The 25922-nt window shown below is 43.8% G+C and overlaps 1 protein-coding gene across 1 annotated transcript in view; it reads right to left on the bottom strand.

Annotated features, from left to right (window-relative positions):
• Positions 1-293: 293 nt before the first annotated feature.
• Positions 294-25922, bottom strand: part of LOC129706437 (tryptophan 5-hydroxylase 2-like) — a 46888-nt gene continuing 21259 nt past the window's right edge. The window contains exons 7-11 of the mRNA XM_055650743.1: positions 24844-24979; positions 19410-19536; positions 14037-14132; positions 13816-13949; positions 294-3777 (exon numbers count right to left, since the gene is read on the bottom strand). Of these exons, the coding sequence (XP_055506718.1) occupies positions 3603-3777; positions 13816-13949; positions 14037-14132; positions 19410-19536; positions 24844-24979 (668 nt within the window). The 3' untranslated portion in view covers positions 294-3602. The remainder of the gene's footprint in view (positions 3778-13815; positions 13950-14036; positions 14133-19409; positions 19537-24843; positions 24980-25922) is intronic.

Genomic DNA, 25922 nt, shown 5'->3' with positions numbered 1-25922 from the left:
TAGCCCCTAGCGCTCTATCTAACTCTCTCTTAAATGAATCCAGTGATTTGGCCTCCACTGCCCTCTGTAGCAGGAAATTCCAAAAATTCACAACTCTCTGGGTGAAAAAGTTTTTTCTCACCTCAGTCTTAAATGGCCTCCCCTTTATTCTAAGACTGTGGCCCCTGGTTCTGGACTCGCCCAACATTGGGAACATTTTTCCTGCATCTAGCTTGTCCAGTCCTTTTATAATTGTATATGTTTCTATAAGATCCCTCCTCATCCTAAACTCCAGTGAATACAAGCCTAGTTTTTTCCATCTTTCCTCACATCACAGTCCCGCCATCCCAGGGAATCTTATCCCAGATCGTTTTCGCTTGGGGCCGAACTGCAAATGGAATAAACCACATGCAGGACATGCAAGAGAATCCTCCAGTGGTAGTCTACCTGCATATCGTTACATTCAATAAACTATGTTTGAAAAAAGAAGACACCAATGAACTGTTGCAAAGCATCCTGAGTCCTGTGAATCAAGGGCAGCACAGTGGCACAGTGGTAGAGTTGCTGCCTTACAGCGCCAGAGACTCTGGTTTGATCCCGACCACGCATGCTCTCTGCACAGTTTGTGGCTGTGTGAGTTTTCTCCGGGTGCTCCAGTTTCCACCCACACTCCAAAGATTTGCAGGTTTGTTGGTTAATTGGCTTTTGTAAATTGTAAATTGTCCCTAGTGTGTAGGATAGTGCTGGTGTATGGGGTGATCACTGGTCAGCGCAAACTTGGTGGAGCAAAGTCGACAGAGATGCCCACAGAGTTCCTGGTTCACTATTTTCCAAGAGTATCACTAATTCTCATTATGGTCATTGCAGAACTCCCACTAAATCAGATCAATTCAAACCAGGTGAAGCAACAGCACAGAAAAGCCTACAGGTTCCTACTGTTTGGACTTTGAACCATTCCTTCTTTGAGGGCCACCTCCACTGAAATGTAAACCTCCACTGCCTCACAGGGACAGACACCCAGGTTCGATCCTGACCTTGGGTGCTGTCTGTGTGGAGTTTGCGCATTCCACCGTCGACCGCATGAGTTTCGGGTGACCTTCGGGTGCTCCGCGGTTTCCTCTCACATTCCAAAGACGTGCGGGTTTGCAGGTTAATTGGCCTTTGTAAAACGTCCCCTCATGTGTAGGAAATGAATGCAAAAGTGGAATAACATAGAAGTAATGTGAATGGGTGGTCGGTGGTCAGCATGGACTCGGTGGGCCGAAGGGCTTGTTTCAACGCTGTATCGTTAATTCAAAATTCAATAAAGAGAAAGTTCATAATTGCTCGTGGACAATGGTATCACAGTAATTTATTCAAGACCATCATCTGAAGAGTTCTTGAAGCAAAATGAACTGAGCAATGCCACTGGAAAATGAACGAGGTATGATAGTTAGATTTATTTCGCATTTTCATCTACCAAAGTTAAACTTCACGTCGCTTAAAAAGCTGCTAATTATGACAAAAAGACAGAGGAACATCCTGCCAGTGGCTTGACTGCTAGAAGTCCTGCCACAACAGAGCAAACAGCTGGAAGCAGACAGTGTGATCAGGGCAACACAATTACATAGTGATCCATCCATGCTATGATCAGAAAGAATATATCAATTTGAGAACCCACATTGTAGTTATTCCCTATTTTGATCATAAACGTGAGAATTGAACTTTAAACGATTTCATTCTGTATAAACCCTGTGACCCATCCAATGTTTAAAATTGTTCAGCCAGAATGCACTGTTCAACATATTTATCAGTTTTACATGTGTACTTGGCAACCCCAAGATTTAAATAAAACACCTCCTATTTAAAATGTGAAAGAGATCTTTGGCCATTATTCAAATTTTGGCCACATCTGTTAGAACATTAGAGTTTAGTTTTGTTTAGAGATACAGTGCAGAAACAGGCCCTATGGCCACCCAGTCCATGTTGACCAGCCATCCCTATACACTAGCATTATCCTCCACACGAGACAGTTTAATCTTTACTGAAGCCAATTAACCTACAAACCTGTACTTCTTTAGAATGTGGGAGGAAACTGGAGAACCCACGGAAAACCCACGCAGGTCACGGGCCGAACGTACAGACAGAACCCGTGGTCAGGATCAAACCCGAGGTTTCTGGCGTTGTAATGCAGCAACTCTATCATTGTGTCACCATGTCGCCCCTTAGCTGCAGTGTTTTCTCTCTGCAGGATACTGGGGGTTGCTCCATGACAAGGGTTACAAACAGGAGTCCATCAATACATTTGTAAATATTAGTTTGGTGAATTAATGGAGAACACCATTCCTGTTCATTTCAAATCAATTTCTCGCAATATACCAGAGACAATGTCATATGTTGCGATCACATTTCAATCTGTTTCTTGTTCTTTCTACTGAAATCACAGGGGAAACAAAAACATACATAGACCACTCTCTGTGTGTGTATAAGATCACGAGAGGAGTAGATAGGGTGAATGCACAGTCTTTTATCTAGAGCTGTAGAATCAAGATCGAGAGGACCTAGATTTAAGGAGAGGGGCAATTTTTTTTACACAAAGGATGGTAGGTATATAGTGTAGATGGGGTATGTTGGTTGCCGTGGGCACGTTGGGCCAATTGCCCTGTTTCCATTCTCTATGAGGAATCTGCACCCTCAAATCAACAATGCCAATTTTTCAGGAGACATAACAAATCTTTTCTGAAAAACTCACAATTGCAAATCCCATTCTTTACTCAACCTCCATAGGTTTTAAAGGAACATTGCTTCAATGTCAAACAAAAATGCCGGGAGATTTTCACGTTCACATTATAGGGGTAGAATTAGGCCATCCGGCCCATCAAATCTACTGCGCCATTCAATCAAGGCTGATCTCTGCCTCCTAATCCCATTTTCCTGCCCTCCCCATAACCCTTGACACCCATTTGAACCAAGAATTGAGTACTTGAATTCTGTACTCCCAACCATTTTGCTATAAAATACAGTATTTCATTTGCTTTCTGCACCTTCAAGTTTACTATTTGCTTTTTTTAAACCAGCAAAACTAGGTTCCTGTATGGACCTATATTCATCTTTCAAAAAAATATTCTGCTTTTTCTAGTTTCTAGAATCTATTTTAGAGTAGGACATTATTTGATTATAAAAATATTACAAAATTATTGTTTCTTGGAAGTGTGAATATGTCTATTTATATTATCCCTTTTTAGACTACCACTACTGACACCCATAATGTAACACTCATTCTTCAGATAGATATTTGTGCCAGATTTTACTGGGAAATTCATCAGGTCCACAAAGTGTAGTTTAGTACATTCTCTCTCAAACAAAACTACACAAGACGCTGATATTATGTGGTCAACCTTTGAGCAATGGGGTGGGTCTACACTTTCATAACCTTTTGTTAAAGTAACAGAAACTGAATGGGTTTTCCACCACATTGTTTTGTGCTGTGATGGTGTGGAACACATCCCAGAGCAGATGAAACTTTGCTAAAACATCCAAACAAGTCACGAATATGTCTGCAAATAGGGTACATCACAGTATTCAGGGTCAGTTCTGCTAGCAGTGTTTACACCAAAATGGATATGAGATTGACGTGCATGTCCTCAAATTCCAAAGTTCTTGTTCATCTTCGATAGAGTATCACACACAGTCGCGAGGTCTCTGCGGATATCTTGAACTACTTTTTCAATGCTCCTGGTATCTTTCAGCATCTCAATGCGCTGGGTATATGGGTCGTAGCGGACAGAATAGGGCCGTTTGACTGACTTTGCAAATTCCCTGAAAAAAAAAAAAATTTCCATTTGGAATAAAGTTGAATTAGAATTATACCCAAAGAAGGACAACACATAGAATTTCAATGTCCCTCTTTCTCTAGTAATGCAAACGTGTCAGGAATAAAACCATTTGATTCAGAATACTCGTTCCACAAACCAGCTACACACTGCTATATCCTCCTTTTTACCCATTTAATCTCTTGATCTTCAAAACCATTTCTACAAAAATCCAATATATAAAATACATTAAAGTGTCACAGACATTACTGACAAGGTCAGTATCCATTATGCTTCCATATTTCCTTTGAGAATATGAGTATCCCTCTTGAACCGCTGTCATTTATCTCACATAGACATTGCTCCCCTTTTGCTTGCTAGGCTGTTCTGAAGAAGGGTCTCGGCCTGAAACGTCTTCTATTCCTTTCCTCCAGAGATACTGTCCGACCCGCTGAGTTACTCCAGCTTTTTGTATCTATCTTCTGATCCAAGATGTTGATCCACAGATACTGAATCTTACCCGCTTTCCGTGGACAGTAGTCTCATTGTGAGTGAACTCAATTCCTTCCTAAAACTTCCATATCCTCCACATCTTCAAAGCCCCAAAACAACAGGACTCTGACCATCTCAATATTTCAGAAGCCAGAAGCTATTTAAAAATGCCAAGCTAAGAAGGTTCACAGGGCATTGCCAACAACCCTGTCATGAAAAAGGGTCCCGACCCAGGGCGTCACCCATCGTTTTTCTCCAGAGATGCTGCCTGACCCGCTGAGTTACTCCAGCACTTTGTGTCTTCCTTTAGCCAGGAATGTTGCTCTGTTCCACCGATCATAAAAGTTATTCAGAATGAGATGACTTCTGGTAGATAATGATCATTCCATTTTAGGCACGGGGGAAGAAATGTACCTGGATAAGACCAGCACAGGGGTGCAGTTAGTAGAGTGGTGCAGTTACTGCCTCATAGCGCCAGAAACCTGTGATCGATCCTGCTCTTGGGTGTTGTGTGCGTGCAGTTTGCATGGTCTCCCTGTGACCGCGTGGGTTTCCTGCAGGTTTCCTCCCACAATCAAAATATGTGCAGATTTGTATGGTTATTGGTCTCTGTAAATAGCCCCCAGTATGTAGGGAGCGGATGAGAAAGTTGGATAACATAGACCTGGTGTGAATGGGTGATTGATGGATGGGGTGGACTCGGTGGGCAAAAGGGCCAGTTTTCTAGCTTTATTTTTCAATTCAATCCAATCCATTCCTGGATGCCTTGATCACAAAACTGTCAGGAATGAGCTGATGCTCAGAAAGGCCAAGGCAAATCTCAAATTCATTTGAATACACACAGTCATAGGAGCAGGGAGATTCTACTGCAGTTGTACAGGGTCTTGGTGGAGTATTGCATACAGTTTTGGTCTCCTAATCTGAGGAAAGACATTCTTGCCATAGAGGGAGTACAGATAAGGTTCACCAGACTGATTCCTAGGATGTCAGGACTTTCATATGAAGAAAGACTGGATAGACTTGGCATGTACTCGCTAGAATTTAGAAGATTGAGGGCGGATCTTATAGAAACTTACAAAATTCTTAAGGGGTTGGACAGGCTAGATGCAGGAAGATTGTTCCCGATGTTGGGGAAGTCCAGAACAAGGAGTCACAGTTTAAAGATAAGGGGGAAATCTTTTAGGACCGAGATGAGAAAAACATTTTCCACACAGAGTGGTGAATCTCTGGAATTCTCTGCCACAGAAGGTAGTTGAGGCCAGTTCATTAGCTATATTTAAGAGGGAGTTAGATGTGGCCCTTGTGGCTAAAGGGGGTATGGAGAGATGGCAGGTACCGGATACTGAGTTGGATGATCAGCCATGATCATATTGAATGGCGGTGCAGGCTCGAAGGGCTGAATGGCCTACTCCTGCACCTAATTTCTATGTTTCTATGTCTATGTTTCTATGCATAATTTGGGAGCAAAATATAATTTTTGAATAGCAACGTGCTTCACTGTAAATAATTTGGTGAGGCTACAGTTACACCTCAGGATGGAATTAAAGCAGAACATGATGTTAATTGCAGAGCACCTGGAGAACATGTAGTTGTACCTACTAAATTTGCGCCATGGAAATGTGCGTGCGTTGAGATCCAATTTGGAAATTCAATCTGTCATACATTGTGTAATTAGTCCATGCATCTAAGACTTTAGATATCCAGCAGAGAAACAGACCCTTTTGGCCCATCGAGTCTGTGCCGACCAGTGATCACCCCGTACACTAGCACTATCCCACACACTGGGGATAATTTGTCATTTTACTGAAGCCAATTAACCTACAAACCTGTACGTCTTTGGAGTCTGGGAGGAAACCACAGCATTTGGTAAAAACCCATGTGATCACAGGTAGAATGTACTAACGCCGTACAAATGGTACCCGTGGTCAGGATCGAACCCAGGTCTCTGGCGCTGTAAGGCAGCAGTGGCAGCAGCAGCATTACCGCTGTGTCACTGTGCCGCACAAAAGCAAAACCTTGAGGAGAAACATTTACCACCAGGTCTTCCTACATGAAACAACACACAGGTAGAAAGATCTGAAATAGAGAGAAGCAGGGAGAATATAACAGATAAAGGAAGCAGTGTATGGTTAGAATCAATACCGCTTTGAGGATTAAATGGACAATATCCACAAAAGCAGAACTAACAAAATGGACAGGAGCCTGCTCCGGTAGTTGAACAACCTGGGAGAGGATCCTGCAATATTTGTCCAAGTTAGTGCCTACCACGACTTTGCTCAATCTGGTTTCAGACCATCTCTGATGTTTATGTGACCTTCATGTGGGACCTATGTCCATGTTCAACTCCTGACTTCACCCACAGCACCAACATCAATCTGAAGAAGGGTCCCGACCTGAAACGTCAGCTATTTTTTTTCTCCAGAGATGCTGCCTGACCCGCTGACTTACACCAGGATTTTGTGTCTAGCTTCGGTGTCTACCTGCATCTTACAGTTCCACTGGTCTGCCATTGCTGAAACGAGTTCTCAATATCCTTCCTAATCACTAGAGCCAAGATGTTTAGGCGCTAAAAAACTCTGAAATAGGCAGGCAAAAAGGCATAATAAAATTACAAAAAAGGCATGAAAAAGGCTTTTAGCGACAAAAAGGGATAAAAAGGCATGTATTTCCACCACCCAAAATATGATTAAAAATGATAATATAAAGGTATTCTACATAAAATGACCAAAGTTGCCTGGTTGCACATAATTATTAGCAATTTGTTCAAATTATCTGGTTTTAAACTGCCGTCTGTCAGACAGAATATGCTTCAGTTGTGAAAAACCTCTTCTACCTCAGCTGAGGTCACTGGTGCATACCCGAAACAAGCTACTGACTCTATATTCATGTCGATATCTTGTGCATTACAACTACCTTTGAGAACTTTAGCTATGTTTTGTATTTCTTCAAGATCTTTGTTAACTAAAATCACTCTCTCACACTCAGGAATTTTACTGATATCGTCAGTTACTTTGTTGAAAACCTGCAAGTTATTCGCATGTTTCTCAAGGGAAGGGATAGCTTGTGGGAAGTTTGCAAAATTGGAAGCAATAAACACAAGATCGCTGTGGAGGGACATTTTCTGCATGATTTCACTGACGATCCTGACTACAGCAGATTCTCTTTTTAAAAACAGTTGACGATTTATTTTATCTTTTCAAAATTTGCAGCATTGTAGAGTACAGCAGTGAGTCATGTACCCCACCAAGTCAAAATGGGCTGAGGAGGTAGCGGAATCGCAGATGCCATTTCCTTGAACAACTGCACATGTGACTGTGCTTTGAGGAAATTTTTCTTGATATTGGAAACTAGGCGATCGTCATTTGGAAATAAACTATTTCTTCTTCTTTCGTGTGGCGTGCACAGCCTAAAGTTGTTGGACAACTTGTTCTATTTGATCTTCCGTTTGTGCATGTCGAGTTGATTGCATTAGTCGAAATAGGGCGGACCACGTGAAGGTTGCAATCTTCCACCTCGAAACAAACTACGTATGTGCTTGACAACTCTATGAAGTCCTTGTGCTAAGCATGTCAAATCCAACATTTTGGTGAATAAAATTTTAAGAGCACAAGCAGCTTTTTTTCATGTACGGAGCTGCATCAGTCACAAACAGAAGAACATTCTCGTGTTTTATACCTTCTGGCCAAAGTACAGCAAGTGAAGATGTAAACAACTGAGCAATAGTTGAGCTGTTTGACTTCTCCAATACTTCCAATGTCAACAAATACTCCTTTGATGGTTGACCTGCCTCCAGTGTACCGATGACCACATGGGCAACATATCTCCCTACACCATCGGTTGTCTCGTCTATTGAGATCCATATTTTGGTGCTTGCAACTTCATCTCTAATTTTCTGCACAACATTGTTGAAGTCGCTGTCAACATAATTTTTCATTAATGATGACCAGCTTGGTATATGTTCCTCTGTGCATTTCTCTATAAAACCTCTGAGAGGCTTGTTTTCCAATTTCCACAGTGGAATTCCAGCATCAATGAATGCCTTGCACAGATCACTCGAAAACTCAGATTTGCGGCTGGAGCCAGCAGTAAATGTAGTGAGGAGACAAGCTTGGGTATTTCGCTTGTGTAGTCTACACCCCAACGGTATCAACATTGACTACTCTAATTTTAGATAGCCCTTGTCTTCTCCACCTCAACCTTCCGAGCTCTTCTTCTAGTCCTACTGTCTCCGCCTCTTCCTTTCTTTTTCCCACCCCCCCCACATCAGTCTGAAGAAGGGTCTCGACCCAAAACGTTGCCTATTCCTTCTCTCCATAGATGCTGCCTCACCTGCTGAGTTTCTCCAGCATTTTTTGTCTACCTTCGATTTTTCCAGCATCTTCTGTTCTTTCTTAAATAGATCTTGGAGAAGGCTGAACTAGCGTCAGTGACACGAACGAATGAACGACCGGTGGTGGTGCCCCCGATTTTGCCCTGGTGGTGGAAATTTTCTTGTAAGTTATACTATGTTAACACGTTAATAATAACTTATTAATATTAACGTGTTAACATAGAAAACGTCATTGTAATCAGCACTCTCTGAGATCTTAAAAAACTCTTAACAAGCCAAACTACAGTTAGTTTGCGAATCAGTTTTCAGACGCAGTCAGGATCCTTTAGAAATCTCTATCTGGAACTCTCTAAGCCCAGCCTTAATCTAATTCTATCCCACCACAAATCACATGAAACAATGTATTTAAGAAACAATTGTAGACATTGTACATCTTGCACATTATCATTATCTTATCTACTATCCCAGCAACTGCAATTTCCACAGCGTTGGAAAACTCTGTTTCTTTTCTAAGCTGTGGTGTGAAGTGCTCACTCAGTATCCTAGTCATGGCTCCTGCCACCATTGAGCTCATGTGCAAACCCTTATTAACCCATCACTCATCTGACAAACCTTTCACCACTAACATGCCAACAGTTTCCTGTTAATACTTGCAACTAATCTATTCTCACTCTGTCTTTGTCCCTTTCATTTCCTTTTTCCCCCATTTAGTTACTTTTTCACAGTCAGCCTGATATATCCATGTATTATTCACCTGATAGCGGTCAGATGCCTTATTTTCCTGCTTCCCCTAATTTCTTACTCCCAGTGTTGGCTTCTGTCTCATTCCCCCCCTAAGAAAAATATTTGGAATTGTATTAATACCATGTCCATTTATCGGGAACATGTTTCCTGCCTCTAGCGTGTCCAAACCCTTAATAATCTCATTGTTCCCGATGTTGGGGGAGTTGAGAACCAGGGGTCACTGTTTAAGAATAAGGGGTAAGTCATTTAGAATGAAGACGAGGAAACACCTTTTCACATAGAGAGTTGCAAGTATGTGGAATTCTCTGCAACAGAGGGTGGTGGAGGCCTGTTCTCTGGACACTTTCAAAGGAGAGCTACATAGGGCTCTTAAAGATAGCTGAGTCAGGGGATATGGGGAGAAGGCAAGAACGGGGTACTGATTGGGGATGATCAGCCATGATCGCATTGAATGGTGGTGCTGAATCGAAGGGCCGAATGGCCTACTGCACCTATTATCTATTGTCTATTATAAGGCACCTTTACAATTCTGTACACAGAGTTTTGATGTTTAATGCATTTGGATATGATCCCTTGGAAATTTGTTCTCCTTTGCCTAAATATTTCTAATCACCTCCTTAGCTAATCTAAACATAAGGAAGTTAACAGTGATTCTGCATAAAACACTTGAAACAACTGGAGTATACTGTCCATTGCTGGGCTCTGGAAGGTGGAAAGGAATAGAAAGTACAGGAGTCTGAACAGGTTTACTACAATGATGGCGCGGAGGAGAGATTTCAGTTCGATGGAAAGATCAAAGATTTGGCATCATTGTCCTTGGAGCAGACACGACTGAATTATTTAGTTTAGCCTATATGGCAAAGGGGTCCTGGAACTACCTCTCACTAGTCTAACAGAGGAATACAAGTGTTCTAAAGTAAGACTTCAGATGACACTGAGGGACTCTAGAGACAAGACCATCAGTGCTGTTGCGCCACCCCTAGTAACTGGCCGGAAGTGGACACCATCTGATGCAGTACAGCAAGCTTCATCAGCCCTGAGGCACAAAGACATCGTGGGGAAAGTCCAGCAGGGAAGAGGAGGCTTTGGCCTTACGACAAGTAAACCAACTTGGCGAAAGGCCACAACATCAGAGCGGAGGACATTGGTGGACGAGGAGGTGCGGCGACAGGAGGAGGCCGCAAGAAGTGCAAAGGCGGTCTCTCTTGCCAAACAGGGGCAATGGATGCAGTGGGAAGGTGTGGAGCGGAGGAAGATCAGCTGGAAAGAACTATGGGAAATGGAAGCAAGCAAGATCAGCTTCATCATCAGAGCGACTTATGATGTGCTTCCAACACCAAAGAACCTCCAGCAGTGGTACGGCGAGGATCCAACCTGTGCCCTCTGCCCAACTCCAGCAACCCTGAAACACATCATGGTAGGCTGCAAGACCAGCCTCACGCAAGGGAGATACACGTGGCGGCATAATCAGGTACTAAAAAGCCTGGCATCAGCCCTTGAGAACAGGCGGTGTGCGACCAACTCCTTGCCTCCGAGAGCAAGCAACCCCCCCCCGCCTAAGGGCAACAACCTTTGTCCGAGAAGGACAGAAAACATCTAAACATCCTTCCACCAGATCAGAAGAAGGAAACCTATGCAGGGCCCGTGACTGGAGGATGCTGGCGGACATCGGCCGACAACTAGTTTTTCCACCTGAAATTGCTTCCACCAACCTCAGGCCAGACTTGGTGTTCTGGTCCCCTTCACAGAAGACTGCTTACATCATAGAGCTCACAGTTCCATGGGAGAACTGTGTTGAGGAGGCCTATGAGCGTAAGAAGCTGCGCTACGCAGAGCTTGCAGCAGAGGCAACGCAGTGTGGCTGGAACACCAAAGTCTATCCAGTTGAAGTGGGATGCAGAGGATTTGTTGCGTCATCTACAATCAGACTGCTGAAGGAGCTTGGAATCCACGGTCAGGCTCTGCGGAAGACCATAAGATCACTCTCAGAGGCGGCTGAAAGAAGCAGCCGGTGGATTTGGCTCAAGCGGAAAGACCCATGCTGGGCCCCAAGTACGTCAGGGTGAATCTTTGGGATGGTTTGACACGGGACACGCGCTGAGGGCTGATCATCCTGCAGCGGGCCGCCCTTGTGGAGGGTGTATAGTGTTAAAAGGCCGAAACACCCAGTGATGCAAGGGTACATTACTGATGATGTGTCCTGTGCCCAACTATCCTGAAGGTTACCCAGGCCAAGATATGTGTATCCCCCCCCCGCCCCCCACCGATGTTGAGCGTCTACCACTCTCAACAATCAACGGATGTCGTGAAATGCTCCCCACTTATTGGCACAAGGGACTTTTAACATCTAGTCCTGTGTATTTGATTCTGTCATAGATTCACAGAGAGATACAGCATGGAAATAAGCCCTTCTGCCCATCAAGACCATGGTGTCCACCCATTTATACTAATCCTACATTAATCCCATTTTTGTTCTCTCCACAGTCCCATCAATTCCCCACCCCACCATGAGAAGGATAATATTCCGTGGCCAACCCCCAAGTCTCTGGCATGTTAGAAGAAACCAGAGTACTTGAATGAAACTCAGGCAGTCACAGCAAGAACATGCAAACTCCACACGGACAGCACCTATGGTCAGGATCGAACCCAGTTCTCTGGTGCTGCTATTCAATGGTCTACCAGCTGCGCCACTGTGCCACCCACAGTAACTAAGTTAACATTTTAAATGGTGTTGAATGACATGAAGGGTCTGGACGGGGTGGAAGATTGCAACCTTCACGTGGTCTGTTTCGACGAATGCAATCAACCCGGGGTGCACTATCAAATAAGATCAAATAGAACAAGTTGTCCTACAACTTTAGGCTGTGCACGCCATACACAAGACGGAGAAGACGAAGAAGGGTCTGGACAAAGAGAAAGAGTGTCCATTGGCAGAAGGGTGAAGAAGCCGAGAAAAGAGATTTAAGGTGGCAGGGCAAGAATGAAAGGGGATTTGATGAAAATAGTTTTCTTGCACAGTCAATGCTTATGAGCAGCAGCTCATTGTCAGAAGGAGAGGTGGAAATAGATCCAAATGTAACTTTCAAAAATAAATTAGGTTAAATTCTTGATAGTAAAACAAATTATGTGTAGGAAAGAACTGCAGAGGCTGGTTTAAATCGAACGTAGACACAAGTTGCTGGAGTAACTCAGCAGGATAGGCAGCATCTCTGGAGAGAAGGAATGGGTGACGTCTTGGGTCAAGACCCTTCTTCAGACTAAATATTATATATTTATGGTCTTATAATTCAATGGATTTTATTCCTCAGGTCCAAATTTAGTTTAGTGTAGAGATACAGTATGTAAACAGGCGCTTTGGCCCACTGATCCACGCCGACTAACAATCACCCATACACTAGTTCTACATTATCCCTATTTTGCACCTTACACATTTGGGGCAATTTACAGAAGCTAATTAACCTACAAACCTGCACGTCTTTGGAATGTGAGAGGAAACAGGAGCACTCAGGGAAAACCCATGCGGTCACAGGGGAATGTGCAGACTCCGTACAGACAGCACCGCTTGTCAGGATGGAAACCAGGTCTCTGGTGCTATAAGGTGGCAACTCCACTGCCACTTTCTCCTGGTCATTTCACTCTCCTTAAACAAAGTCGCTGCCTCTTATTACTATGTAGGTGTGTAAGGCTTTCAGAAATGAAATTGCCTACGCACTTTAGGAAAAATAATATGCTGGTCTACATTTTAAAAAAACAGGGGAATAGGAGCTGTCTGTATCGAAGGCTGGCATGCACTAAATGGGCCAAATTGATTCCTTCTATGGTTCTGTGATTCCATGATTACAACATTACCAAAGGTTTGTTGTAGATCTTGGTATGGTAATTCTATGTTATGGTACAGTGAAAAGCTTTTGTTGTATGCTAACCAGTCAGCGAAAAGACAATATATGATTCCAATCGAGCCGTCCACAGTGTACAGATACATGATAAAGGGAATAAGATGAATAACCTTTAGAGCAAGATAAAGTCCAGTAAAGTGGACTATGGGTGCTGTCTGTACGGAATTTGTATGTTCTCACCGTGACCGGCATGGGTTTTCTCTAAGATCTTCGGTTTCCTTCCACACTCCTAAGGCGTACAGGTTTGCATGTTAATTGGCTTCGGTATAAATGTAAAATTGTGTGCAGGATAGTGTTAATGTGCAGGGATCGCTGGTCGTAGAGGATTCGTTGGACCGAATGGCCTGTTTCCGCACGGTATCTCTAAACTAAACTAAATAGTGAAAAACTTCATTTTGCACACTATCCAAGTAAAAAAAAACATGATTTTAATCAAAACTATAAATGAGTACAACAGGTAGTGCAAAGAGAAAGGGAGCAATGCAGAATGTAGAGAAAGTGCACATAAAAAAGATAGCTGTTGGGTAGGTTGGAGTATGGGAATACGGTACTTCCCTTCATTTGGTGGAAATAAATTACTTGCCTCATTTTCTCCTTGGCTTCCTCAAAGCTTTCAGACAAAAAATAGGCTTCCTGGAAGGTGGTAATGAGACACTCCTGGGTACAGGTTGTCTTTGGATCAAATGGTTTGACGATCGCTTTGTCTGACAACGCATGCTGTGGGAGAAAGTCAATGAAAACTGATATCCTGTCATGCACTCCAACACACTGTACTGTAAGTAGGAGAAAAAAAACCCATCTTGCCTTTAGTTCCCCGATAGATGACAAAAGCCCAGCACCATAAGCACGCAGTTGTCCTTCTTGCTTACACAGTCCAAACTCAACAGTGAAGAAATAGCACTGTGGGACACATAAATAAGACATTACTAAACTTATTAACTCAATTATTTAAAAGGTTCTTGAATTGAATAAATGTTAAGCAATTACATGCAGAATTTATGATGGTGTTGCTGTGGGTCCAGGGTTTTAATTACGTATCAGTAATGATAGAGCAAGTAAACAGATGGGAGCAGCTGCCTCGTCAGAAGTACTTAGTTTAGATTTGTTTAGATTAGAGATACAATGCGGAAACAGGCCCTTCAGCCCACCAGGTCTGCACTGGCCAGCGATCCCAACCACAAATACTGTCCTACTAGGGACAACTTACAATTTTAACCAAGCCAATTAGCCTACAACCCTGTGTAGGAAGGAACTGCAGATGCTGGTTTAAATCGAAGATTTAAATTGAAGACCTGAGTCTGAAGAAGGGTCTCGACCCGAAACATTACCCATACCTTCAGAGATGTGGCCTGTCCCGCTGAGTTACTCCAGCATTTTGTGTCTAGCCTACAAACCTGTACGTCTTTGGAGTGTGGGAGGAAAACGGAGCACCGGGCAAACCCACACAGGACACAGTACAAACTCCGTACAGATAGTATCCGTAGTCAGGATCGAACCCGGGTCTCTGGCGCTGTAAGGCAGCAACTCTACCACTGCGCCACCGTGTCGCCCTCATTCTCTCCCATCTGAGGAACACAGTCTCATTACAGAGACCACACCAATCACAAGCAACATAACCATGAATTACCAGCACTGAATCTACTCATCAACAACTGTGATCATTACCAAGTTTTTTTAACAATTATTCACATTCACAAATGCAGAGCAATCAGAACTAAAAAGGCCAAGGTAATTTGTTCACAGACATGATTAATCAAGAGTAGTATTGCATTACTGTTATAAGGAAGCTGTCAGATGTGACAAATTAATTGATAGTTCTGATTATACCTGTAACAATCATGTAAGGACCCAGCAAAGATATAACAAAATGGATCATTTCAAGAGTGAAACATCACTAGTTGATTTTATTAAACGGGTACTTTTCAGAATGGCAGGCAGTGATTAGTGGGGTACCGCAAGGCTCAGTGCTGGGACCCCAGCTATTTACAATATATATTAATGATTTGGATGAGGGAATTGAATGCAACATCTCCAAGTTTGTGGATGACATGAAGCTAGGGGGCAGTGTAAGCTGTGAGGAGGATGCTAGGTGACTTGGATAGGCTGGGTGAGTGGGCAAATGCATGGCAGATGCAGTATAATGTGGATAAATGTGAGGTTATCCACTTTGGTGGCAAAAACAGGAAAGCAGACTATTATCTGAATGGTGGCCGATTAGGAAAAGGGGAGATGCAACGGGACCTGGATGTCATGGTACACCAGTCATTGAAAGTAGGCATGCAGGTGCAGCAGGCAGTGAAGAAAGCGAATGGTGTGTTAGCATTCATAGCAAAAGGATTTGAGTATAGGAGCAGGGAGGTTCTACTGCAGTTGTACGGGTTCTTGGTGAGACCACACCTGGAGTATTGCGTACAGTTTTGGTCTCCTAATCTGAGGAAAGACATTCTTGCCATAGAGGGAGTACAGAGAAGGTTCACCAGACTGATTCCTGGGATGTCAGGACTTTCATATGAAGAAAAGCTGGATAGACTTGGCTTGTATTCGCAAGAAGTTAGAAGATTGAGGGGGGATCTTATAGAAACTTACAACATTCTTAAGGGGTTGGACAGGCTAGATGCAGGAAGATTGGTCCCGATGTTGGGGAAGTCCAGAACAAGTGGTCACAGTTTAAGGATAAGGGGGAAATCTTTTTGGACTGAGATGAGAAAAACATTTTTCACACAGAGAGTGGTGAATCTCTGGAATTCTCTGCCACATAAGGTAGTTGAGGCCAGTGCATTGGCTATATTTAAGAGGGAGTTAGATGTGGCCCTTGTGGCTAAGGGGATCAGGGGGTATGGAGAGAAGGCAGGTACAGGATACTGAGTTGGATGATCAGCCATAATCATATTGAATGGCGGTGCAGGCTCGAAGGGCCGAATGGCCTACTCCTGCACCTATTTTCTATGTTTCTATCTTTCTATTAAGCATCATAACACATCCATATGTTTCAGTTTGATTATTGGGACATTCGTTGACTGATTGACTGAATGATACAGCATGGAAACAGGCCCTTCAGCCCACCAGGTCCAAGCCGACAATCGATCACCCACTCACAGTACTTCTGTACATTTGCTCCCACTCCCTACACACTTAGGGCAATTTACAGGGGCCAATTAACCCACACCCCTGAACATCCTTGTGAGGTGAGAGGAGGAAACTGGGGCACACAGAGGAAGCCCCAATGGTCACAGGTAGAACATGCAAACTCCATTCAGACAGTGCCCAAGGTCAGGTTCGAACCCAGGTCTCCTGCTCTGTGAGGCAGTAGCTCTACCAGCTGTGCCATTTTGCTGACCCGTTAGCTTATGTAAAATAATTCAGCAAGAATTGCTTCAGGTTTCCTATTAGCTGAGTGTCACAATTTGCTTCCCAAATTAGTAAGTGTTTCATATATGTATTCCACACAGCCAATGCTTGACATAACATTTGTTATAGCAACATTTGCTATTCTAAAGGTCATTAGGAGAGCTCAGACTCAAGTAAATGAATTCCTGTCTGAAAGTGTAGCTGCAGGCGAGAAATACACACAGTGGCAGAATATGCAATAGTGCATAAACTTCACACATGCTGAGGCAACGTTCCCAACTGAACATCAAGAAGGGGAAGTAAACGTTAGCCTTGTCTGAAAATACTAGTCACGTTAAAGAATGGAGTATTGCGTACAGTTTTGGTCTCCTAATCTGAGGAAAGACATTCTTGCCATAGAGGGAGTACAGAGAAGGTTCACCAGACTGATTCCTGGGATGTCAGGACTTTCATATGAAGAAAGACTGGATAGACTCGGTTTGTACTCGCTAGAATTTAGATGATTGTCTTATAGAAACTTACAAAATTCTTAAGGGGTTGGACAGTCTAGATGCAGGAAGATTGTTCCCGATATTGGGGAAGTCCAGAACAAGGGATCACAGTTTAAGGATAAGGGGGAAATCTTTTAGGACCGAGATGAGGAAAACTTTTTTCACACAGAGAGTGGTGAATCTCTGGAATTGTCTCCCGCAGAAGGTAGTTGAGGCCAGTTCATTGGCTATATTTAAGAGGGAGTTAGATGTGGCCCTTGTGGCTAAAGGGATCAGGGGGTATGGAGAGAAGGCAGGTACAGGATACTGAGTTGGATGATCAGCCATGATCATATTGAATGGTGTTGCAGGCTCGAAGGGCCGAATGGCCTACTCCTGCACCTATTTTCTATGTTTCTATGAATTTATAATGAATAATGTCTTTATAATGAATTCCTGTCTGAAAGTATAGCTGTAGACAGTGAGATGCACAAAGTACCAGAATATGCATAAACTTCACACAAGCTCTGAAAGGTGAATATTTTGGCAGGTTTTAGTCAAACTAGATCCAAATCCAAAATTACCTTCATGCTTGATGTAAAACAATTAGATGCAATGTGACGGAATATCATCTTAGCCCAGGCTGCTTCAACAACATGTCTTTCCTTGCTGCAGTATTGTTGGCACATTCTCAAACCCTCGTAACACCAGAACCTGGACAAACTCAGGTTTCCTTCACCTGAAATGTAGCAAAGCCAAGCCAATGCTCTACTGGTCCCATCGGAACCGCCGAGCCAGTCCACCCATGGATAAACAAGTGTGTGATTGCTACAGTGAACCCGGGTCAAACATTAAACTTCCCCCCAAATCACTCTTGACCCCATAACCTTTTCTCTATTCTTTAACAACGCAAAAAAAACTGCAAATATTGGAAATCGAGATTAGAAAAACAGCAATGTCTTGGAGTACTTGGAATGTCAGTCAGAATCTGCAGATGGTGAGCCCGAGTCATTTCAGGCCAAAGACTACTTTGGAACTGGCAATTAATGGAGATAGATTACAATGCAGAGGGGGGAAGGGGGAGAATTAAAAAAAAGTATGATCTGTGATAGGGTGAAAGGCAGAAGGAATTAAATGGCAACAAGGTTTTGGCACAAGGTGATAAAAGTCTAGCCAGGATGCGAACTCAGAAGGATTAAGTGAAATTTACAAAGGGATCCTGAAACTCAGGAATAGATACACAGGAACACTGGTTCCCTGAAATTGTTGGACCTGGTAGGTCTAGCTGGCAGCTTGTTTTATTGATTTAGTATCGGAGGTTGAGTGCAGAGGGGACAACATGGGACTGGGATGGATAATTAGATTAATTAGAAGCACATGAGCACACTTCTGAACAGAATAGAGGTTTTTGCAATGGGCTCATCCAACATATGTTTGGTCATTGACAAAAGCTTATTTTTGACTGTCCACACTGTCAAGATCACACACCATTGTTCACAGCGTTCTTCTCTGACCCTTTCGTGCCACCATATTGTAGCATTATTGCTGGTTCCATTTGCACAAGGTAACATTTCTTGTTCTTGCCCAAGTTATCTACAAGTTACTGGAGGCTGTTGGACAGAGGCCAGTGAGTGGAGGGGAGGTGACAAAAGTGCAGGCAAGGCCAAGGTGGAAAACGTTCAAATTCAACAGTTTGATTCACTGCAGAAAAGTGCAGATTCTACAGTTCCAATGAATAATACAGAACTGTATCTGGGAGTGGTGATTAATTCAACAAGCAAGCAGAGAAACCATTAAAACATCCCATCATGTTGCAGAACCAGCTTCAATTTTTGGCAAAACAGTGAAAAGAGGGTGCATGAAGGAACTGCAGATGCTGGTTCACACTGAAGATGGACACAAAATGCTGGAATAGCTCAGTGGGGCAGGCTGCATTTCTGGAGAGAAGGAATGGGTGACGTTTCGGGTCAAGACCCTTCTCAAGACTGAGAGTCAGGGGAGAGGGCAACAAAAGATGTTGAAGCACAAGGTATGAAAAACGAGAGCAAAGGGGACACATATCAAGGAAAATATAGAACAGATCATTGTTAGCTAGTGGAAGTTGACAACGAAGCATACAAAGTCAAATTTAATCAGGAGGGCAGTCAAACACGGCGGAAAACTTAGATGGGGGAGGGATAGAGAGAGAGGGAAAGCAAGGGTTATTTGAAGTCAATATTCATACCGCTGCGTTGTATGCTGCCCAAGCGAAATAAGAGGGGTTATAGCACAGCTGGTGGGCACATTAACACAAGATCGTTCCTTGTGTGGATTACCACATTAAACTTGCAGGGAATTCCAAAAACAAGCCAAATCTTACCGTGGCCAATTTCTGCACATCTTCATCTGATGCGGTCAGGGATACAAGGCCCAATTCTTGTGAAAACTCTGCAAAACTTGGTTCTGCCAGTAGGGGCACATGTCCCAGCAGCTCATGACAGGTATCCCTGCAACATACACGTTAAAAAGACAATTCTAACATTCACATGAAGAACAACCTGCATTGGCTAACCTAATCTGAGCCGAACATGCATCCTTGATCATCTACACTGTAATACAAAGGAACTGCAGATGCTGGTGTATACCAAAGATTGACACAAAAGGCTGGAGTAACTCAGAGGATCAGGCAACATCTCTGGAGAAAATAGATAGGTGGCGGTTCGGGTCAGGACCCTACTTCAGACTGATTGTGGGTGAGGGAGGGGGGGGAAACTAGAAGCAAGAGAAGACCAGGCCAAATCAGAGCGGGCAACAGATGACCACAGGGAGGGTGGTTCCCTCATAGACCAGTTGTTGGCTAGGGGCAATGTGATCCCAAGAAGGATACATCATTGCAAACTGTGGAAATGCTTACCTGACTTTTAGATTCAAGATTCAAGAGAGTTTGTTGTCATGTGTCCCAGATAGGACAATGAAATTCTTGCTTTGCTTCAGCACAACAGAATATAGTAGGCATGAATACAGAACAGATCAGTGGGTCCATATACCATTATATAAATATATACACACATGAATAAATAAACAGATAAAGTGTTGGGGGAACAGACCCAGCGGGTCTGCACTTGGTCTAGTGGGCTATTAATGTTCAAAGTTTTGTTTGAGTTGAGTTTAATAGCCTGATGGCTGTGGGGAAGTAGCTATTCCTGAACCTGGATGTTGCAGTCTTCAGGCTCCTGTACCTTCTACCTGAAGGTAGTGGGGAGATGAGTGTGTGGCCAGGATGGTGTGGGTCCTTGATGATGATGCCAGCCTTTTTGCGGCAGCGACTGCAATAGATCCCCTCGATGGTAGGGAGGTCAGAGCCAATGATGGGCCATGTTTACTACTTTTTGTAGTCTTTTCCGCTCCTGGGGGCTCAAGTTGCTGAACCAAGCCACGATGCAACCAGTCAGCATGCTCTCTACTGTGCACCTGTAGAAGTTAGAGAGAGTTAATGGAGGAAGAAGAACAAGGAGGACAGCGGGAGAGGGGCGATGGGAATATTTATATAAATTACCTAATATGAAAGGTCAATGTTCATGCCACTGGGCTGTTAGCTGGCCAAGCAAAATATGAGGTGCTGTTCCTCCAATTTGTGTTTGACCTCACTCTGGCAATGGAGGAGGCCTAGGACAGACTGGTCAGTATGGGGAATGGGAAGGGGAGTTGAAGTGGTTAGTAACTGGGAGATCCAGCACGCCTGACTGACTGACCCCAAGTGTTCAGCAAAATGGTCGCCAAGTCCATGCTTGGTCTCGCTGATGTACACGAGCACACATCGGGAACACCGAAGGCAGAAGATGAAGTTAGAGGAGGCGCATGAGAACCTCTGTCTAATCTGGAAGTACTGTCAGCATCCCTGGATGGAGTAAAGGGAGGAGGTGTAGGGACAGGTGTTGCAGGGGGAAGTACCTGGGGAGGGAGTGGTTTAGCTGGGAAGGGAAGAGAACCAAGGAGTTGCGGAGGGAGTGGTCTTTGTGAAAGGCAGAAAGGGTGGAGGTGGGAAGATGTGATTAGTGGTGGGATCACGTTGGAGGTGACGGAAATGCCGGAGGATGATATGTTGGTTCTGGGTGAAGGGGGAGCAAAAGCAGCACCACGGGACACAGAGGAGACACATGTGAGGGGACTATCTATGACAGAAAGGGGGTAAACCATGTTCACTAAAGAATCATATTTTATTAGCCAAGTACATGTTACAACATAGGAGGAATTTGATTAGTCATACAGTCATACCAATAAAAAGCAATAAAACATACAAAATACATTTTAAGATAAACATCCACCACAGTGACTCCTCCACATTCCTCACTGTGATAGAAGGCAAAAAAAAGTTCAATCTTCTTCCCTTCTTTGTTCTGTTGCGGTTGGGGGCCTCGAGCCTTCCGCCGATGGGATGATCTTGGCTACCGTAGCCGGCAGTGGTGCTCTCCGCATCGGGGCAATCAAGCTCCCACATCGGGAGGGATCTCAGCTACGCCGTGCCGGGCGATCAGATCCCGGGTCAGGGCTAGTCGAACCTGCTGCGACTTTGGAGCTTCCCGACATCAGTCTCTACCTGAGACTGCGAACTCCTCGATGGTGAAATCCGCAGGCCGCTTTTGGAGCGTCGATCCCAGGCAAGGAATCGCAGGCTCCGATGGTAAGTCCAAAGCCTCACTCAAAGTCAGTCTCGAGCAAGGCTGCCAGCTCCATGATGTTAGAATGAGGATATCTCGGATGCCCTTGTATGCAAAACCTCATGTTGGGAGCAGACTGTACACACCACACTGTAGTTGTGGAGGCAGCAGGAACTTTGTGTTCAATGGTTGCTCAGGAATGTAGAGGTGGTTTCAAATACTCAGACATTGCTTGCTCGATTGGGCTCACATGATGGTACTGAGGCACTCGATAATTGGTGATACTGACACAGTTTTAGGTTGCGGTGTTCCCGAAGGTGGGAGATTACATCCAATTCGCTGATTCCTCTCCATGGAATTTTTATTTAGACAAAAGAGAAATATGAAGAAGAAGAAAACAACAAGTGATTAAAACACCAACGTGCAGATTGTTTTCCTCCCTCCGAGTATAGAAGTTGGGATGTCATGTTGCAGTTATATAATACGCTGGTGAGGCCACATTTAGAGTATTGTGTTCAGTTCTGGGCACCATGTTATAGGAAAGATGTTATTAAGTTGGAAAGGGTGCTGAGATTTACAAGGATGTTGCCAGGACCCGAGGGTCAGAGCTATAGAGAGATATTGACCAGGCTGTGGCTCTATTCCTTGGGGTGCAGGTGGATGAGGACTGATTTTATAGAGGTTTATAAAGTCATGAGAAGACTGGGTGGACGCAAGGAGTCTCTTGCCCAGAGTGGGGGAATCGAGAACCAGAGGACATAGGTTTAAGGTGTCGGGGGAAAGATTTCATAGGAATCTGAGCGGTGACTTTTTCAAGTGGTGGGTGTATGGAACGAGCTGCTGGAGAAGGTAATTGAGGGAGGGATTATCACAACCTTTATGAAGCACAGGTACATGGATAGGACAGGTTTACAGTGATATGGGCCAAGCACATGCAAGTGGGCTAGTGTAAATGGGACATGTTGGTCAGTGTGGGCAACTCGGACCAGTTTCCACACTATGACTCTGCGCATTGATTCTGTTGCTTTTAATCCGAGGCTATTTTTCAGGTAAGAGGTTATTGGCCAGATTTACTTTCTCTATTGAGGCAAAGGGACGAGGACACAGAGAACGTACAGACCGATAATGGATCCGATAAGGAACTAAGTCACATCACCAATAAAGAACTATGCCGAATTCTGAACAAAACACAATGTGTTGGAGGAACTCAATACAGCATCTGTGGAGGGAATGGACAGGCAACATTTCAGTTCGGGACATTTCTTCAGATGGTCTTCATTCCATTCCCTGCACAGATGCAGCCTAGCTCGTTGAGTTCCTCAAGCACTTTGTGTCTTGCTCACGATTCCAGCATCTGCAGTTCCTTGTGTCTTCCAAGCAGAATTCTGGCCTGTTTAGCTTTTCCTAATAGTTGCGACCACTTTATTGAGAAACAACCTTATACTAGAGGCATTTAAGAGACTTTTGCGAGGGAACGGAAGGATATGGATTATGTGCAGGCAAATATGAGTTGGTCTTGGCATCATGTTCGGCACAGACATTGTGGGCCAAAGCTCTGTGTTTCTGCTGTACTGATTTATATTCTATGTTTTAGAAGCTACAGGATAAATGGGCAGAGAAGAAGAAACAATTCTGCCTGTTGGTGCTTTCTATCAATCTCTGCCCATTTCTCCCCAGCTTACTCACTGATTGTTGATCAATCCCTCCTCACCTGAATCTGCCTATCACTTGCTAATTCTTGCCACACCCCCTCCCCCACCTTTCTCTACCAGCTATCTCCCCTCTACACCCTCTTTAGACTAAGAGGGTCCCGATCCAAAACAACATCTCTCCATTTCCCTTCACAGATGCTGCCTGACCCGCTGAGTAGCTGAGTAGTCTCCATTCAAGCAACAGAAGCATGGGTAAAATTACTTGAAAGGTAATCTTCTGTGTTATCTATTTTATATATTACTAAATTGTATATATTACTAGTGATCTTGACCACTTCCTGGATATTGTTCTGTATATTGATTTTGGAAAAAACGCTTCCACTTACGACTGTGATTTTTGGCCATCTCACTCAGAGCCCCCCTCCGCTGCGCAGGACAAGAGGAATTTTCCCATCGATGAAAAATTAAAGAGTTATTAGCGTCTAAAAAATGTTGAGATTCTCTCTCCTGTCAATCACACCATGAAGGCCACGCCCCTTCTGGTGGGAGGGACTATAAAACTCAGAAGTGTGGGCGTGGCTCAGTCTCTGCAAGATGGAGGAGGGAGAGGTCACGACTCACTGTCTTTAGTGGCCTTGCACCCTGCTTGAAATGGTATGAAACTGCACTTGAATTTGGTGGCCTTGCACCCTGTTTGAAATGGAATTTCAAGAAATAGCCGCGAGTCAACTGCCAGCCCATCAGTTGTGATTGAGTGAGCTGCCAGCACAACAGGCTTGAGTGACTGAGCCACCAGCCCAATAATCCATTTGGCCGAAAAATGTCCATACTAGCCCTCTGGAAGTCAGTCCCTTCAGCCCACAACACCCATACTAGCACTCCAGAAAGCCGCACACCTCCCCCCATGCTAACCCATGCTAATCCATCTCCTTCCAAATTTCGACAATTGTTGTTTTTGTTCCATTGTGCCAATATAAGTTTCAGAATCTAGACACAAACTGCTTGAGCAACTCAGCGGTTCAGGCAGCATCTCTGGAGAAAAAGGATGGGTGACATTTCAGGTCAGTCTGAAGAAGGGTCCCGATGCGAAACGCCACCCATCCATTTTCTGCTCGACCCGCTAAGTTACTCCAGCACTTTGTGACTATCTTCGCTTATATACCAGCATCTGCAGTTCCTTTCTTGACACTACATGTCAGATTCTGTTGAACAAACATTAATCTGGAAAATATTCATGTCTAAAAATCGCTTATTGTGCAACAAACAGTAATAGCTCTATGATGTAATATCTAAAATACAGTGAAAGTTTCTTGAAGTGATTCCAGGTTGCAAAATCTCATGTACCTGACGATTGCATTAAATTAATCAGACTCTTTGAAAACTTAAATTAATCATTGCAAAGACAGAACTTAATGAACTATTCTTCAATAACCTCACTTAATCTTGCAAGAGTTACTAGAAAGACTTGTTCGAGGGTAGGTTAGTCAGGTAAACGGAAACTCACGGTTCTGGCGTGTAGAAAGGATCGGAGCCATGGCGCACGTACTGAGTGCAGTGGAAAACTCGAAATGCTAACCCCGCTAAAAAGTCTCTCGGTGACAAATATCCCGCCACCGGCCGCAGCAGAAAGCCTGATCGCTCTGCAACATTCAGATGTTAAACCGCTCCTTAAATTCAATCCATTAGCAGAAAGTCCACAAACAACCATTAATTAGTAAGGTAGACAGAAGTGCTGGAGAAACTCAGCGGGTGAGGCAGCATGCTGGTTGATGCTGCCTCACTAGCTGAGTTTCTTCAGCACTTCCATTTACCTTCAATTTTTTCAGCATCTGCAGTTCTTTCTTAAACATTAATTAGTAAGGTGTAGGAAGGAACTGCAGATGCTGGTTTAAACCGAAGAGACACAAAAAGTTGGAGTAACTCAGCGGGACAGGTAGCATCTCTGGAGAGGAGGAATGGGTGACCCTTCTTCAGACTAGTCAAGGGAAAGGGAAACGAGAGACAGCGATTTAGAGAGATATAGAACAAATGAATGCAAGATATGCAAGAAATTAACGATGATCAAGGAAACCGGTCATTGGTAGCTGTTTGCTAGGTGAGAACGAGAACTTGGTGCAACTTGGGTGGGGGAGGGATGGAGAGCGAAGGAATACCGGGGTTACTTGAAGTTAGAGAAATCAATATTCATTACCACTGGGTTGTAAGCTGCTCAAGCTTAATATGAGGTTCTGTTCCACCAATTTGCATTTAGCCTCACTTTGACAATGGAGGAGACCCAGGACAGAACCGTCAGTGTGGGAATGGGAAAGGGATTAAAGTGTTTGACAACTGGGAGATCAGGTAGGTCCAGGTGGACTGAGAGACGGTGTTCAGCAAAAACAACCGCCCATTAGTAAAGACCTATTTTTGAGATTGAACCTCAAAATATTGTGGCTGAGAATGAAAAATTGCACATTTACTTGAGATAATTTACAAATGTTGGGAAGAGTATTTGTTTCTGGGAGAAATAGTTTAATCTAGGTATTGTAAAAACTGTTTCTATCACTTTAATTCATGCTGCAAAGCATGTTACCTTAGTAACCA

Source organism: Leucoraja erinacea, chromosome 19 (assembly GCF_028641065.1).
Source record: "Leucoraja erinacea ecotype New England chromosome 19, Leri_hhj_1, whole genome shotgun sequence".
NCBI classification, from domain to species: domain Eukaryota; kingdom Metazoa; phylum Chordata; class Chondrichthyes; order Rajiformes; family Rajidae; genus Leucoraja; species Leucoraja erinaceus.
Note: the sequence above shows the minus strand (reverse complement) of the source record. Positions and strands in the feature narration are given on the sequence as shown.